General features: G+C 45.0%; 1 protein-coding gene across 2 annotated transcripts in view; it reads left to right on the top strand.

Moving 5' to 3' along the window:
- The window catches only part of GNB5 (G protein subunit beta 5), a 46,698-nt gene that overhangs the window by 19,617 nt on the left and 9,965 nt on the right, over window positions 1-17,116 (top strand). For both annotated transcript variants that reach the window (XM_047736498.1, XM_047736499.1), the window contains 3 exons: window positions 271-347; window positions 5,629-5,761; window positions 15,481-15,624. In XM_047736498.1, the coding sequence (XP_047592454.1) occupies window positions 271-347; window positions 5,629-5,761; window positions 15,481-15,624 (354 nt within the window). The remainder of the gene's footprint in view (window positions 1-270; window positions 348-5,628; window positions 5,762-15,480; window positions 15,625-17,116) is intronic.

Here is a 17,116-nt window from a genome sequence, read left to right as displayed (position 1 = left end):
AGGTAAAGCGTATAACTGAAGTGAAATTCCGACAGACCTTTCACAGAAAATGAGCCCCAATATTCATTCACAAGAACAAGAGGAGTATCACATTAAGAAAGAAGTAGGGGCACCTGGGTGGCTCAGTTGGTTGAGCATCAGACTTGGTTTCTGCTCAGGTCATGATCTCATGAGTCGTGAGATCGAGCCCCATGTTGGGCTCCACATGTTAACACATTTGTGTAGGAGCACCGCTCATTCCCTCTATGAGGCTCACGTTCTGTGTTTCAGGAGCACGCAGTCACCATGCCCTGCACGTGGGTGATGGCCTGTGCGTATGCCCCGTCGGGATGCGCCATTGCATGTGGGTAAGTAGGGGTCAAGCAGCTTTTCAGATCTCCTGTCTGCCATGAAACACTGTTTGATGGGCAAAAACAAGCAAACAAACCCGAACTTACTGTTTTTGCTGATTGGTTAGACAGTGTGTTTAATTCCTCCCTGAACTCCCTTAAAAAAGAAACCATGAAACTCTCTTTCATACTTATTTTCATTAAAGACTGACAGTAGCTCACGTTTCAGACCTGCCTCCTCTATTCTCAAACGCTATCAGCTGGGACCATAAATTGGTACAAACATTTTGGAAAACATGTTGGTAATGTGTATTGGGAGCCTCGAAAAATTTATAACCTTTGATCTAGTGATTCCACGCATCTTAACAATTTGCTTGAAAGGAGTGATCCAAAATATAGAAGAGCCACACGAGCAGTAATATTTACTGTAGCATTATCTAAAATAAAGCAAAGAAAGGGGGTTGTAGGGAAGAACAATGTGTCCATCAAAGGAAATTATTAAGTGAATTGTGGCACATGAGTTGAAGGTATTATTTTATACAATCATTAAAAAAGAGACTTCTTAATTACGGTAACTAACCATTCAGGTTGCTAGGAAGATGGTGTTTTTTTTCCCCTATTCTCCTGGAGCTCAGTTTAACAGAATTGGCAGTAAAAGCTGCAACCAACATAATTCCTGTCCCTGTGTTAAACAATTCTGGAACCATCCAAAATACCTCTACCATAGGATCCCAGCCATGTTTAGAAAAGAGGCATGAAGGGGCTCCTGGGTGGCTCAGTGGGTTAAGCCTCTGCCTTCAGCTCGGGTCATGATCTCAGGGTCCTGGGATCAAGCCCCGCATCGGGCTCTCTGCTCGGCAGGGAGCCTGCTTCCCCCTCCCCCTCTGCCTGCCTCTCTGTCTACTTGTGATCTCTGTCTGTCAAATAAATAAGTGAAATCTTTAAAAAAAAAAAAAAAAAGAAAAAAGAGGCATGAAGTCTGTGATGAACTGTACCAAAAAATCCAATAGTAGTTCCTTGTGGAAGATGGGACTATGGGGCTTTCTCTTTTTTATAATTTTCCAATTTTGAAAATAAGCATATGTTTTTTTATAATCAGGAGAAAGGAGTTTCAATTCAAAAATGAAAACCCTTGGCCTCTAAGCAAAAAGTTTGGAGCCTTCTCCAGCCAGAGTCACACCAATGGTCATCCTCAACATCCCTCCCTTTGAGGGGCCATTTGGGGCATCTTTTTTTTTTTTAAGATTTATTTATTTGATAGAGATCACAAGTAGGCAGAGAAGCAGGCAGAGAGAGGGAGAAGCAGGCTCCCTGCCAAGCAGAGAGCCCGACGCAGGACTCGATCCCAGGACCCTGAGATCACGACCTGAGCCTAAGGCAGAGGCTTAATCCACTGAGCCACCCAAGTGCCCCTGGCGCATCTTTTCATTCACTTTCCACTTGCCAAGACCCTGTGTGCCTTTGGAACCCATGTTCACACACATGTATTTCATATTTTCTAATTTTTTTTAAATAATGCAAAAGTAGGTTGTATTTCCATTTTGTAACTGAATGGTAATGTTTATATAAGATCCATTCCCATTTACTTCTTGCCAGGATACGAGGTAAGCACAATAAGAGACAGACATACACACACGTGATATATATAGGTATATATGTATTTGTGTATATGCTGTGTGTAAATACGTTTTTTCTGTGTGTGTACATACACACACACAATAAGATAAGTGCAAAGGAGTTCGGCCAGCTGTATAGTTAGAAGGCACCATCCCCCCTCCCCCCAAAAAAGAAAGCACCATCCCCACAACACTTGTCATTTCGGCTCTCAGCCACAAACTTGGGAGTCCCCACAATCACCCTCAGGTTTGATAATTTGCTGGAACAACCGCAGAACTGTCTACCTAGGCTGACAGTTTTCTCACAGTGCAGGGATACAAATTAGAACCAACCAAAGGAAGAGGTACCCAGGACAGAGTCCAGGCTGGGTCTAAACCTGGAGTTTCAGTCATCCCCTCCCTATTGCGTCATGGATGGCATTAGCTCCTCCTGGCCACCGCGCGCGTGACAATACAGAGGATTAGCAACCAGCGACATTCGCCTGAGTCTTTGGGGTCCAGAGTTTTTCCTGGGACTCAATCACGTACGGCCCATGTAGCTGACCCTCAGTCTCCAGTGTGTCCTAGAGGTTTACGCTAATACCTTTAGTTTCTGGGTCCTGTGGGGAGGTCAGAACTCACAGTGTGTGCCCTAAAGCCCCCATCATAAATCACACTGTTAGACGGTCTTTGAGCCAAGTCTGCTCTCCCATCAGGGGGGCCATTCTAGAGGCTCAAAGATGACCTCCCAGCAGCTGAGGGCAAAAGCTGACCTCTCTTTAGGGAAGATCAATTCTTACTCATTAGGAATAATAAATACTCTATATTTTTTTCTTAAAATTCTGGGTAATATGTTTCTAACTGGGCATTAATGTTAGCAGATGCATAGAGCTGAAGAAGTTACATCATTTCTCAATACTTGATACTGAGATATCAGCTAGCTGGGTCTATATTTCAAAAAGAATATATTGGGTAGATCCTTCTGCAATATGCAATGGATATAATAACATAGTGAATAGTGTCTTTATTTTTGTTTGTTTGTTTTTATTTTTTTAGAGAAAATGAGCGAGTGGGGGGAGGGGCAGAGAGAGAGAATCTCAAACAGACTCCCTGCTGTGTACAGAGCCTGATGCAGGCATGGCTCCATTTCCTGACCCTGAGATTGTGACCTGACCCAAAATTAAGAGCCCGCTGCTTAACCAACTGAGCCATCGGTCGGCCCGTGAACAGTGTCTTTAGCAGTAGTTTGGAGAATGGTTCTGTCAGCTATTTCTTGTTTGAACCCAGTGGGAAGATTTCCATGAGGGCAGGGGCCAAGCAGGGAAGAGAGTAATTTTACAAGGCCCAGGAAGACAGGTTTGTGGTGACAGCCTCCTCAGAGAGGAGGAACAGCTCGTGCCTTCCTCTCTGTCATATCTGTCTCCTGGCCCTGGTGTGTGGTAGATGGTCAGTGACTGACTGCACTGGCTGCCTTGCACCTTGTTAGGAAAAAGAAGCAAAGCGAGTTCAAGGTATAAATATTGGTGTAATATTAACAAATATTTAAAATATGGGGTCCAGTGGACGAGGAAAGAGCATCAAAAACTAAACTGAGGGACGCCTGGGTGGCTCAGTTAGTTAAGTGGCTGCCTGCAGCAGGTCATGATCCCAGCTTCCTGGGATCGAGTCCCACATCGGGCTCCTTGCTCAGCAGGGATCCTCCTTCTCCCTCTGCCTCTGCCTGCCACTCTTTCTGCCTGTGCTCACTCTTTCTCTCTCTCTCTGACAAATAAATAAAAATAAAATCTTAAAAAAAAAAACAAAACAAACTAAACTGAGCAGGGGCACCTGGGTGGCTCAGTCAGTTGAGCATCCGGCTCTTGGTTTTGGCTGGGGTCACAATCTTGGGGTTGTAGGATCAAGTCCTGCCTCGGGCTGAGTCTGCTTGAGAGATTGTCTCTCTCCCTTTCCCTCCCACTTCTGCCCCTCCCCTACTCGTGTTCTCTCTCTTACTCTCAAATAAAATCTTTTTTAAAAAAACTTAACTTAGGGACGCCTGGGTGGCTCAGTTGGTTGGACGACTGCTTTCGGCTCAGGTCATGATCCCGGAGTCCCGGGATCGAGTCCCGCATCGGGCTCCCAGCGCCACGGGGAGTCTGCTTCTCCCTCTGACCTTCTCCTCGTTCATGCTCTCTCTCACTGCCTCTCTCTCAAATAAATAAATAAAATATTTAAAAAAACAAAAAACAAAAAAAAAAAAAACTTAGCATGTTGGTGCAATGCCACAGCCTAACTGGAAATTGTTCTCACCCACAAGCTTATGAATTACTGGTAAGAGGCATCCCAAGTCCACACCTGCCCCCTTGAGCAGTTGGAAAAGCTAAGGTTTCCCCTAGCATCCCCAGGGCATCAGAAGAGACTGCCCCCACCCAAATGTCATTGTCCACTAAAAGGAAGCAGGGCTCCTTGGAGTAAGGCTGATTGTAGTTCTGGGGCAGGAAAAGGATAAAGTGAGCCTAGGATATTTTCTTGTTCCAGAAAGCAAGGAAACGTCCAGGGACCAGTGGGGTCATACCCAACAGAAACAGGAGCTGCTTGAAGGGGCCCTCCACTGTCCAAATGTGGGACAATGTAAGCCTCATTTGGGATAGTGATAGTAATGGCTCATAACAGAGTTGAAGAGAAAAAAGAACCTACAGGTATATACAGTGAGAGGAGGGGGAATTTTTATTTACCGAAAAACATTAGCTAATAAATGCAGAAGGAATGATCGAATCGGAAGGTCACCATTTTGTTCTCCTAAAATAACATTTGATTCAAACAAGATAATCATGCTAACGTCATTATGTGAAAGGTTGTTGGGAAGCAGGATCTTCACATGGTCTTGAAGTGGCAAACCCTAGTTACTAATTACAAGCAAGTCACATTTGCCATGCTGTGATGTAGTGCTCCCCACTTTGACCAAGTGATCCAAGTCGGCATCACCAGTCTCTAGACAGTAGGCATCGCAAACCTCCTGAAGTGAAGCAGGAGAAAGAGAAAGGAGTACACAGTATCACCTGTATACTAGTAGTACGGAAAATGTTATACTTGAACATGACCATTGTGAAACAATGTGACGAGTCTAGGATATGTGACATTCTATAAGACTGTTGGCCTAAGATCTCTTGTTTGAACAACAAAAACAGAGGTGGAAGGTATTTTCTAAATTAAAAGATCTCAAAAAGCTATAAAAACCGAATGCCGTGTGTGAAACTTGATGGGGCACTGGATCCTGGGGACAACTGGGGAAGATTGAATACAGATGGTTGATTATACCGTTATGGAATCTGTGTTCGTTTTCTCAGATGTGATAGTGATCTAGTGTCTACCTAGGAGAATGTTCTTTTTTTTTTTTTTTTTTTTAAAGATGTACATTTACAAATTGAAGTCTTTAGGTGTAACATGTCTTGTCTACATCTACCTTCAAATGGGTTCAGAGTTTGCTCCCACAAATATGACAAAAGGCAAAGTTAGTGAATATAGGTGAAGGGATCTGGGTGCTCACTGTACCATTTTTCTTTCAATTTTACGGTACATTTGAAAATCTTCCAGGTTGGGCGGAAAGTTTACAACACACGTTGTTGCCAAAGGAAAACATTTTGAAAAGTTTGCCTGAAGGAGAATGTGTACTAGTATCCTGTTGCCTTATATTAGCATTTGACACTTCTTTCTTTCCATGCTAGTGGTTTGGATAATAAGTGTTCTGTGTATCCACTGACGTTTGACAAAAATGAAAACATGGCTGCCAAAAAGAAGTCCGTCGCTATGCACACCAACTACCTGTCGGCCTGCAGCTTCACCAACTCAGACATGCAGGTCAGTAAATGGCCGTTTGGTGGCTCTCAGCCTGTCAGGGAGCAAGGGAAGTGACAGAGGACCAAGGAGGGGTGGCAAGGAGAGGAAGGTAGCTTTGCAGTGTCCCTCTATTATTATCATTATCATCATTATCATTATCATCATCTTATTCAAGTATAGTGAACATACAGTGTTATATTAGTTTCGCATGCACAATATGAGTAAACAGTTCTATGCACTTCTCACTGCTCGTTGTGATAAATGTGCTCTTTATCTCTAATCCCCTTTACTATTTCACCCATCCCTCCCCTCTGGCAACCATCAATGTAGTCTCTGTATTAAGAGTCTGTTTTTTTATTTGTCTCTTTTTTTTTCTTTGTTTTGTTTCTTAAATTCCTCATGTGAGTGAAATCATGTTATTTGGCTTTCTTTGACTTATCTCACTTATTAGCTTTATAATCTGTAGCTCCATCCATGTTTTTGCAAATGGCAAGATCTCGTTCTTTATTATGGCTGAATAATATTCCATTGTGTGTGTGTATCTATCTATCTGTATCTGTATGCCACATCTTCTTTATCTGTTCATCTATGGATGGACACTTGGGTTGCTTCCATAATTTGGCTATGATAAATAATGTTGCCATAAACATTGGGGTACACACATCTTTCTTAATTAGCATTTTTATTTCCTTTGGGTAAAATACCCACTAGTAAAATTACTAGATCATAGGGTAGTTCTGTTTTTAACTTTTGAGGAACCAAAATTTGCATTCCTCCCAACAGTACAAGAGGATTCTTTTTCTCCACATCCTGGCCAACACTTATTATTTCTTGTGTTTTTGATATTAGCCATTCTGACAGTTGTGAGGTGATCTCTCACTGTAATTTTCCTTTGCATTTCCCTGATAATGAGTAATGTTGAGCATCTTTTCATGTTTCTTTTGGCCACCTCTATGTTTTCTTTGGAAAAATGTCTATTCAAGTCCTCTGCCATTTTTAACTTAGATTATTTGCCTCTTATGGTGTTGAGTTGTATAAGTTCTTTCTGTATTGGGGATATTAACCCCTTATTAGATATGTCATATGCAAATATCTTTTCCCATTCAGTAGGTTATCTTTCTGTTTTGTTGATGGTTTCCTTCACTGTGCAAAAGTCTTTTATTTTGGTGTAATCCCAATAGTTTGATTTTGTTTTTGTTTCCCTTAGCAGAAGAGACATATTTAGAACAATGTTTATACAGCAATGTCAAAGAAATGATTGCCTATGTTTTCTTCTAGGAATTTTATGGCTTCAGTTCTCATGTTAAGTCTCTAATCCATTTTGAGTTTACTTTTTGTGTGTGGTCTAAGAAAGTGGCCCAGTTTCATTCTTTTGCATATAGCTGTCCAGTTTTCCCAGCACCATTTGTTGAAGACACTGTCTTCTTTCCATTAGATATTTCTTGCTTCCTTTCCTGGTCGATTAATCCATAAGAGAATGGATTTATTTATGAGCTCTCTACTCTGTTCCATTGATCTATGCGTCTGTTTTTGCACTAGTACCATAATGCTTTGATTACCACAGCTTTGTAGTATATCTTGAAAGCTGGGATTGTACTACCTTCAGCTTTGTTCTTCTTTCTCAAGATTGCTTTGGCTATTTGGAGTCTTTTGTGGTTCCATACAAGTGTTAGGATTGTTTGTTCTAGTTCTGTGAAAAATGTTGTTGGTGTTTTAGTAGGGAGTATTAAATAATGCTTTGGGTAGTATGGACATTTTAACAATATTGGTTCTGGAACAAGGAATATCTTCCCATTTGTTTGTGTCATCTTCAGTTTCTTTCATTGATGTTTTATAGTTTTCAGAGTATAGGTCTTTCAACCTCCTTGGTTAAGTTTATTCCTAGGTATTTTCTTCTTTTTGGTGTAATTGTAAATGGGATTATTTTCTTAATTTCTCATTCTGCTGCTTCATTATTAGTGTGTAGAAATGCAACTTATTTCTGTGTATTAATTTTTTATCCTGCAGCATCACTGAATTCATTTATCAGTTCTAGTAGTTTCTTTGCTGGAGTCCTTAGGGTTTTCTATATACTCTCAAGTCATCTGTAAATAGTGTCACTTTAACTTCTTCCTTACCAATTTGGATGCCTTTTCTTTCTTTTTCTTGTCTGCTTGCTGTGGCTAAGACTCCCAGTACTATGTTGAGTAAAAGTGGTGAGAATGGACATCCTTGTCTTCTTCCTGATCATAGAGAAAAAGCTCTCAGTTTGTCCCCATTGACTATGATGTTAGCTGTGAGTTTTCACTTATGGCCTTTATTATTTATTATGTTGAGTTATGTTCTCTCTAAATCTACTTCATTGAGAGTTTTTATCATGAATAGATGTTGAATCTTGTCAAATGCTTTTTCTGCATCTACTGAGATGATTATAAGGTTTTTAATCCTTTTTCTCGTTAATGTGATGTATTATGTTGGTTTGTGAATATTGAACCACCCTGTATCTCTGGAATAAATATCTATTTGATCATGGTGAATGATTTTTTTAATGTATTGTTAAATTCAGTTTGTTTATATTTTGTTGAGGATTTTTGTATCTATGTTCATCAGAGACATTGGCTGGTAGTGCTCTTCTTTTGTAGTGTCTTTGGTTTTGGTATCAGGGTAATGCTGGTTTTGTAAAATGAATTTGGGAGCTTTCCTTTCTCTTCTATTTTTTGGAACAATTTGATTCAATAGGTATTGACTCTACTTTAAGTGTTTGGTAGAATTTACCTGTGAAGCCCTCTAGTCCTGGACTTTGGTTTTTCAGGAGTTTTTTTTTTTTAAATTACTGACTCAAGGGGCACTTGGGTGGCTCAGTGGGTTAAGCCTCTGCCTTCGGCTCAGGTCATGATCTCAGGGTCCTGGGATGGAGCCCTGCTTCGGGCTCTCTGCTCAGCGGGGAGCCTGCCTCCCCGCCACCCTGCCTGCCTCTCTGCCTCCCCGCCACCCTGCCTGCCTCTCTGCCTATTTGTGATCTCTCTCTGTCAAATAAATAAATAAAATCTTAAAAAAAAAATTAAAATTACTGATTCAGTTTCATTGCTAGTAACCCATCTGTTCAAATTTTCTATCTCTTCTTGATTCTGTTTTGGAAGGTTATGTGTTTCTACAAATTTATCTATTTCTTCTAGATTATCCAATTTGGATATGGCATATAATTTTTATCATAATATCCTCTTACAATCCTTTGTGTTTCTCTAGTGTCAGCTTTTATTTTTTTCTCCTTCATTTCTGATATTATTTGAGTTCTTTCTTTTCTTTTTTGATGAGTCTGCCTAAAGGTTTATCAATTTTGTTGATCTTTTCAGAGAACCAGCTCCTGGTTTCATCAATGTGTTCTATTGTTTGGGTTTTTTTTTTTTTTTAGTCTCTATGTCATTTATTTCTTCTCTAATCTTCATTATTTCTTTCTACTGGCTTTGGCCTTTGTTCTTTTTCTAGCTCCTTTAGGTATAAGGTTGGGTTGTTTATTCAAGATATTTCTTGCTTCTTGAGGTACACCTATTTTGCTATAACTGGACCTCTTAGGGGACATTTTTGCTGCATCCTAACGATTTTGGACTGTTGGGTTTTTGTTTTCACTTGTCTCCATGTATTTTTATTTCCTCCTTGATTTCTTAGTTGACCCATCTGTTATTTAGTGGCCTGTAATTCCACCTCAGTGTAGTTTGTATTCTTCCCAGGTGTTTTCTTGTGATTGACTGTGCTCAGCTGTGGTGCTTAAAAAGATGAATGATATGATTTCAGTCTTTTTGAATTTACTGAGACTTGTTTTGTGGCCTAAGGTGTGATCCATTCTGGAGAATGTTCTTTGTGTACTTGAAAACAATGTGTATCCCACTGTTTGGGGATGGAATATTCTTTTTTTTTTTTTTTATAAACATATATTTTTATCCCCAGGGGTACAGGTCTGTGAATCACCAGGTTTACACACTTCACAGCACTCACCATAGCACATACCCTCCCCAATGTCCATAACCCCACCCCCTCCTCACAACCCCCCTCCCCCCATCAACCCTCAGTTTGTTTTGTGAGATTAAGAGTCACTTATGGTTTGTCTCCCTCCTAATCCCGTCTTGTTTCATTTACTCTTCTCCTACCCCCTCAACCCCCCATGTTGCATCTCCTCTCCCTCATATCAGGGAGATCATATGATAGTTGTCTTTCTCCGATTGACTTATTTCGCTAAGCATGATACCCTCTAGTTCGGGGATGGAATATTCTAAATGTATGTTGAGTTCATCTGGCCCAATGTGTCACTCAAAGCCACTATCTCCTTGTTCATTTTCTGTCTAAATGATCTATCCATTGATGTACGTGGAGTGTTGAAGTCCCATATTATTATTAAACTTCTGTCAGTTTCTTCCTTTGTGTCTGTTAATAGTTCCTTTATGTATTTAGGTGCTCCTATGTGAGTTGCCTCGATATTTGCAATCATTCTATCTTCCTTTTGGATTTTTCCCTTTGTCATTATGTAGTGCCCTTCTTTGTCTCTTGTTACAAACAATCTTTGTTTGAAAGCCTGTCTCTTGCAATGTAAGTATGTAAGGAGAGATATGCTCTAGCAGCTGGCTCTAAGAGAACCCTCCTGTTGTTTTTCATTGGTTATCATTATTATTTTTAATAAATCAAAAATGGGGAAAGTCAGGGCTGTTAATTAATGGCAGAGCTGAGATAAACTGCATTCCACATAAAACATCCTCCTCTAATGAACTTGGTGGTCGTTGGAGTGGAACAGAGGACCTTCTGAGGGCGTGGAAATTCCTATCCTGCAGTCTGAGTCTGCATGTGCTTATGTGTGTAAAACTTTAACGAGCTGCTGCGCTTCAGAATTGTGCATTTTATACACCTCACACTTGTGTTTTCTCAAATAGCAAAAGAAAAGGCTTTCACTAGTAAGCCTGATCCCTACTTTGAATAAACTACAAGGCGAAAACATTACAACTTCAACCCTTTGACTAAGTTTCTTAGCACGTCATTAAAGGATCCTCGGTTTATTCATTCATGCCTACTTAGCAAATCTTTGTAGGTACCCACCACCCACGTTGCCAGATACCACCGGTTCCGGGGGTGGACTTGCTCACACTCAGGCTCTGTTCTCAGGACCTTCACGGAAACTGTCTGAACAGCGGGGGAAGCTGAGAGCTTGGAATGGGAGGGGTGGTCCCAGACTTGCTGCAAAGGGCTGCCTGAGCCAGCCTTGGAGGGAGGGGCTGTGGCCAGGGAAGTGTGAGGGCAGCCCAGAGGGAGACAGGCAGCCTGAGAGGTGGGCAGGGCCGGATCACAGGACCCTTGAGTCTGGCTTCAGCCATTGCAGGCACTAGGTCAGATTTGGGTTTCTTTTAAGCAGGAGAGCTTCTGAGTCAGATGAAAGCCTTCCGTGGCCCACTGTGTTTTCATCTCACTGGGGTCGGAAGGGGAGGCGAGGCTGGCGGTAGGGAGACCAGGGGACTGGGTAACTGTTTAATTGCTGAGCGGAGGGGTGTTGGGACTTGGAACCCGCAGTGTTTGCTTGCACCCGTCGTTTGCCACCAGGATTTTCACAGACCTGTACAGTAGGGGGCGCTGTGGCCCGGGCTGGCTGTGGTGCCAGAACCCGCCGTCTTTGGGGCTGAGGACAAAGCAACAGAGGACATTTAGTCTGGATGAAGGAAGGCTCAGAGGGATGCAAGAACAGTGAGTCTTCAGACATCTGAAGTCCCTCTGGTGGGGTCCCATCACCACCCCCTCCCTGCCCACCCCCTCTGTGTTGCCGCAGGTGCTGGAGGTGGAGATCAAAGGGGCACCTGTGAAGGAGAAAGTGCTTTCCTCCGAACAAGCCGCCAGCCCCAGGTAGAGAAGGTCCTGTGGGCCACTTCCGCGGGGATGTATCCTGGGAAACAGAGCAGGGCAAAGGTCTTGGCTTGGCGTCAGACCGCTGGGATCAAATCTCGGCTTCACTGTATCCCAGCTGGTCAGTCCCAAACAAAGTTTTATTCTGTTTTCTTTTTCTCACCTTCAGGAGAGAATGGTAGTAAACTCCTTTCTCATAAGGTTTTCAGAGGATTCAGTGAGATGATTTGTGTAAAATAGTACAGCCCCTGGTAAATATCAGTAAGTGTTAGGTTTTGTTTTTTTTTTTTAAAGATTTTAATTTATTTACTTGACAGAGATCACAAGTAGGCAGAGAGGCAGGCAGAGAGAGAGAAAGGAGGAAGCAGGCTCCCCGCTGAGCAGAGAGCCCGATATGGGGCTCCATCCCAGGACCCTGGGATCATGACCTGAGCCGAAGGCAGAGGCTTTAACCCACTGAGACACCCAGGCGCCCCTGTAAGTGTTAGGTTTTATTACTTTATTATTGTTAATAGTATCCCACAGCTTCCTGGGTGATTCTGATGCATGGCCTGGTTGGGATACCTTAATGAACCTTGAGCTTCCTTCCATTCTGGTGATCAAGGATGGAAAAAGAAAAAGTCAAGAGGCTGGCAGAAGACTGGTGTTAAACCTACAAAATCCCTACATTCCAGAATAAATGACTGACCGCGAGTAAGAGGGTCTGTTTTGTGCATTTATCGTGATAAGTGTTTTGTTTTTAAATTCAATTTTTACTTATATTGTAGTGAAGATCACAAAAATATTAAAAGTATTTTTTTTAAAGATTTTATTTATTTATTGGACAGACAGAGATCACATATAGGCAGAGAGGCAGGCAGAGAGAGGAGGAAGCAGGCTCCCTGCTGAGCAGAGAGCCCGATGTGGGGCTCGATCCCAGGACCCTGGGATCATGACCTGAGCCGAAGGCCAAGGCTTTAACCCACTGAGTCACCCAGGTGCCCCGAAAATCTGCAAATTAAAGAGCTAGACTGAGGTAACCGTTTAAAGCAGATTGTTTGGGTGTCCCAAAAAAGATGGGAGATTACTGGCCCTTTGTAAGTGTTAGGACAGGAATAGGTATGGGCTTGGAGAGATTGAAGGGAATTACGGCATATTATAAAATACAAGTACAGAAATTAAGACCCAGTCCAAGTCTTGTGCGTTCATAAACTAACTTTTACCAGCCTAGGTCATCTTGTTGGGTGAACCAGGCCACCTGAAGGAAACCAAGGGTGGAGAAGCCCACGAACAGCAGCAGGAGCTTTGCGGCCTTGGAGAGTCCCCAAATTTGAGAGTTGCCCATGAGTGGGAGCTCTAAGGAGGGCCCTGAGGACTGTGCCAGAGAACCCTAAGCTCTCTGGAACTCAAGCAGCTCTGGCTCCAGGGAGGAGCTCCAAAGCCGCTTCTCCTAGCTGCAAGGAGAGTCTGGGCCTCCCCAGACTGTCTGGGAAGAAACACACTCCAACATGCTGCAGCCAGCTAGGCACCAGGCCAGGGTGGGAGTAGAGTCCCCTGGGTATAATGTGGTTTCCCTCCTGCAGAGAAAAGGAGATTCTTTGTAAGTGCTAGGCCCAGCGTGTAAGAGAGAAGGGACAAGAACAGGAGGGAAGAGGAGAAGAGAAAACCAGCAGCAGGAGGAATTTGGAGGTACAGGGCGGTCCATGGGTACACTGAAGGCTTGCAGTCCCCAAGCCCAGGGCTTGCTCATTTCCTTTCCTTGGTAATCTCCACCCACAGAGGGCCCCACAGTATTGCCGTGATGCCACAAGAGCCCCTTCCTGCGTGGTCTTATTATCTCATCCAGACCCTGGGAGCAGCAAGAAGGTGGGGCATCAGGAGGCTGTGCGTCTAGAGCTTATTAGCCCTTGTGAATCCCCCATCCCATGGCTGCTCGGGAAGGGCCACCCCGGGCTCTGCAGTACGGTCAGCTGGGTCCAGGAGGCTGTGAGCCCGGTGTCTCCGCTGCCTTTCCCCCGGACACAGGGCGCTGTGCTCAGCCTAAGCCCAAGCCATGGGCATGCGTGGGCACACACACACACACACACACACACACACACACTCACCCACACCCACCTACTGTGACCCTAACTCCACTCACCATGCTTTTCCCCAGGCATCACAGCGTTCCTCTCACTGTATGTGTGGCCTTTGTACTTGTCAGTTTACAGAAGCAGCTTGAGGGGTGGCCACACAGACCTTAGACAAGTTTTCCTAAAATCCGCCCTTGATCTTATCTCCCTTGGAAGCTTACCCCCTCCCCTCTCCTCCCCTCAGTCTGGCCTACAGGCTAAAGTCCTCACACCTCTCCTTTCCCGCAGAGGTGGGCCTTCACCCAGCCAGCACTCACTCATCTTTGGACAGCAGCTCATATGTTGCTGGGGTGGGTTTGCTGTCCCTCCCATGGGCCCGCCCGGTTCTCAGCACTTCTCACTTGATCGTGAGTCATCACAGTCTTGTCTGCTGAGATCCTGGGAAAAAACTTGCTGTCCCGCAAAACCTTTTTTTTTTTAAGATTTTATTTATTTATTTGAGAAAGAGATCACAAGTAGGCAGAGAGGCAGGCAGAGAGAGAGAAGGAAGCAGGCTCCCCACTGAGCAGAGAGCCCGACATGGGGCTCGATCTCAGGACTCTGAGACCAGGACCCGAGCTGAAGGCAGAGGCTTTAACCCACTGAGCCACCCAGTCGTTCCTCCAGCAAAACTTTCTTAGACCTGCAGCAAGGGAGAACCCCAACTTGCCAGAATCCCCATAGCATCTCAAAATGAAGAAATCACGGAAGGGTACTTGGAGGGTTTGGGGGTCGAGGCTGAGTGATTTTTAAGGTGGGTGTCTTGAGGCAGGAAACTGGCTACAACATTACTAGCTTTGAATCAGAGAGCCCCACAAGATGAAGGTCTTGAAGTGAGTCTGGATGAGCAAGCTGTTTGTCTTGGTAAATAAGTTGTTTTGTTGGTTCACAGTCTTATCTTGCAGCTGCAGGCATGTCCTGAAGCAAGCCGCTAGATTGTTTTCACGTGTTCTCAGTATTGCCTCACAGAACACCAGGAGAGTGTGCCTGGGCTCGGAATTGTTTAACACAGGGGCAGGGAATTTGGTTGGTGTCAGGTCTTACTGCCAGTTCTGTTCAACTGTGCTCCAGGAGAGCGGAGAGCTGGGACCAAGACACACTCTTCATGCAAACCCTAATTAACGCCTACTAGCAGGGCAGCTGAATGTCATCAGCACCCAGCAGAGGCTTGTTGAGTCTGTGAGGACATGCGTGTGGCCCTCTTGGGGGGGGCCCTAGGACCATCTAGGCCCTGCTCTAGGGAGAAGCAGCCACAGGGGCACGTGTCTCACAAAATGCTGCCTGGTGGGGTGCAGTGCTCCTCACTGCTACCAGGTGAGGGTTTGTGAGGGCTGGTGGTGGGGGGATGGTCCCAGGCCCCAGCCCAGGTGCAATATTAGCAGGCAGCCCCATGGCTGGGGAGCACGTTAAGATCTGAGAAGCACTTGAGGTGTCTGGCCTGCTCATGGGGGTTGCGCCAGTTTTGTTCCCCCAGACGTTCACGGAGCACTCCCTCCATGACCCCGGGCCATCATAGAGCTCTGTGGATATGGCACAGAGGCCCTGCTCGACTTTGTGCCCCTGGAGACAGGCACATAAACACACACCGCAAGGACAGTGAGCATGTCGCAAAGAGACTTTGTTTTCGTAGGATAGGAGAAATACTTCTGTGCTTGAATCCAGGTATAGCAAGGCATATGTCCGTGTGTGTGTTCCAAGAGCCTCCTTCTCCCCGGTCAGCTTTCAGCATCCGAGTGACTTTCCCCCAGCGCAGATCCTGATACCAATGTTCTTCCCGTCCTTCTCTGGGGACAGATTCTGACAGCGAGCGGCGATGGGACGTGTGCACTGTGGGACGTGGAGAGCGGGCAGCTGCTGCAGAGTTTCCACGGACATGGGGCTGATGTGCTCTGCTTGGACCTGGCCCCCTCAGAAACGGGCAACACCTTCGTGTCTGGGGTAAAGGCCCAAGCAAAATCCCTCGGGGTCCTTCCTCTCCTTGGGAGGGTGATGGTGACAATTCTTGTCATTTCTAGGGAGTTGACCGGACATTTCTCTGGGAGGAATTGTCCTCAGCTCGCTGTCGCATCCCCTGCTCCCACAACAAGGGCAGCATGTGGTGGGCGGTTATGGTGAGGGGCTGTGAGGGTCTCCTGTTCTGCGGCTGACATTCAGTCTGCAGAGGGATCTGGAATGTTCTCTCCACATGTGAATGCTGTGACTTGAGGTGCGTATCTGCTGCATTTGAACATGTTTAGGATATTTTTTAGATTTTATTTATCTATTTGAGAGAGAGAGCAAGCAGGAGAAAGTGGAGGGTCAGAGAGAAGAGGAGATTCTTCTTCAATGGGGGACTCAACCCAGGGACTCCAGGATCATGACGGGAGCCAAAGGCAGTCGCTCAACAAACTGAGCCACTCAGGTGCCCTGAAATAAACAGCAGAGTTAGCAGCTGAGAGCATTGGAGATGAGCCATAAGGGTACCAAGCTGGTCAGATGGCTGCTGAGGTGAGGCAGCATTGTGGTGTGATCAGGGCTTGGGGCTCATGAGACACTCTCCTGCCCCAGCCCTGCGCATCACCAGCACCCTCCCACCCCAGCACACAGGGAACAGAGCATCTAAAGGCTCGGGGTCAGACACAAGCCCACGGTGGCACACAGGAGCACTAGACTAGGATGCTGGGGTCACGGCTTTGCTCTCTGACTCCATTTCCTCCTCTGTAAATTGGGCATGATGCAGACCAGTACTCCACTGCCCTGGGATATACTGTGGAATATATTAGGTGGAGGAGCCAATAGCGGGTCAGACAGACGTCAGGGGCAAGTGTTTCTGTGGACGGCCAGGAATAAGAGTGGGGAACTGAGCCAGCTGACCTGGCTTGAGTCCTGTCTCACTTTAGTCAGGAGAGCGGGAAGAGGAGGCACTGGACACACCATCACGTGTCCTTTGCAGCTGGAGGACACAGGGGCCCTTGGCTCCGAGCTGCCGGCATCTTGGTGCTGGGCATTAGGCAGGGACTGTGTGGCCTGTAATCAGTAGGAACCCCAGTTTCTTCTTGGGTATTTGGCCCCACCTCTGTATGTTTCATTTCTGGGCCTTCGAATAACTGTATCTGGGCCTCCTCAACTGCACTGCCTTTTCAAGTAGTTGATAGCACTGTAGATCATACTGTCTCCTTCAGAGCACTAAACTCCATTTGACTTAGTATCCTCAGAAGATGAGAAGACGCTCCCGCTTGCTTTGTCTGCGTTCTCATTAAAGATGATTGGAGCACTGAACCCCCACTGCGGGGCTTCTGAGGTACTAGTTGTGGTGCTTCATCCCTCTCTTCTCTCTGAGGTTGAAACCGGCAACTTGAACACCAGTTTTAAGCCATTACGTCTCCTATTTGACTATTAAGAGTCCACATTGTCCTACCCAAGTTCCATAACAGCATTGCTCAGCAGGAAC

This window comes from Lutra lutra, chromosome 7 (genome assembly GCF_902655055.1).
Source record: "Lutra lutra chromosome 7, mLutLut1.2, whole genome shotgun sequence".
In the NCBI taxonomy this organism is placed as follows: Eukaryota; Metazoa; Chordata; class Mammalia; order Carnivora; family Mustelidae; genus Lutra; species Lutra lutra.
Note: the sequence above shows the minus strand (reverse complement) of the source record. Positions and strands in the feature narration are given on the sequence as shown.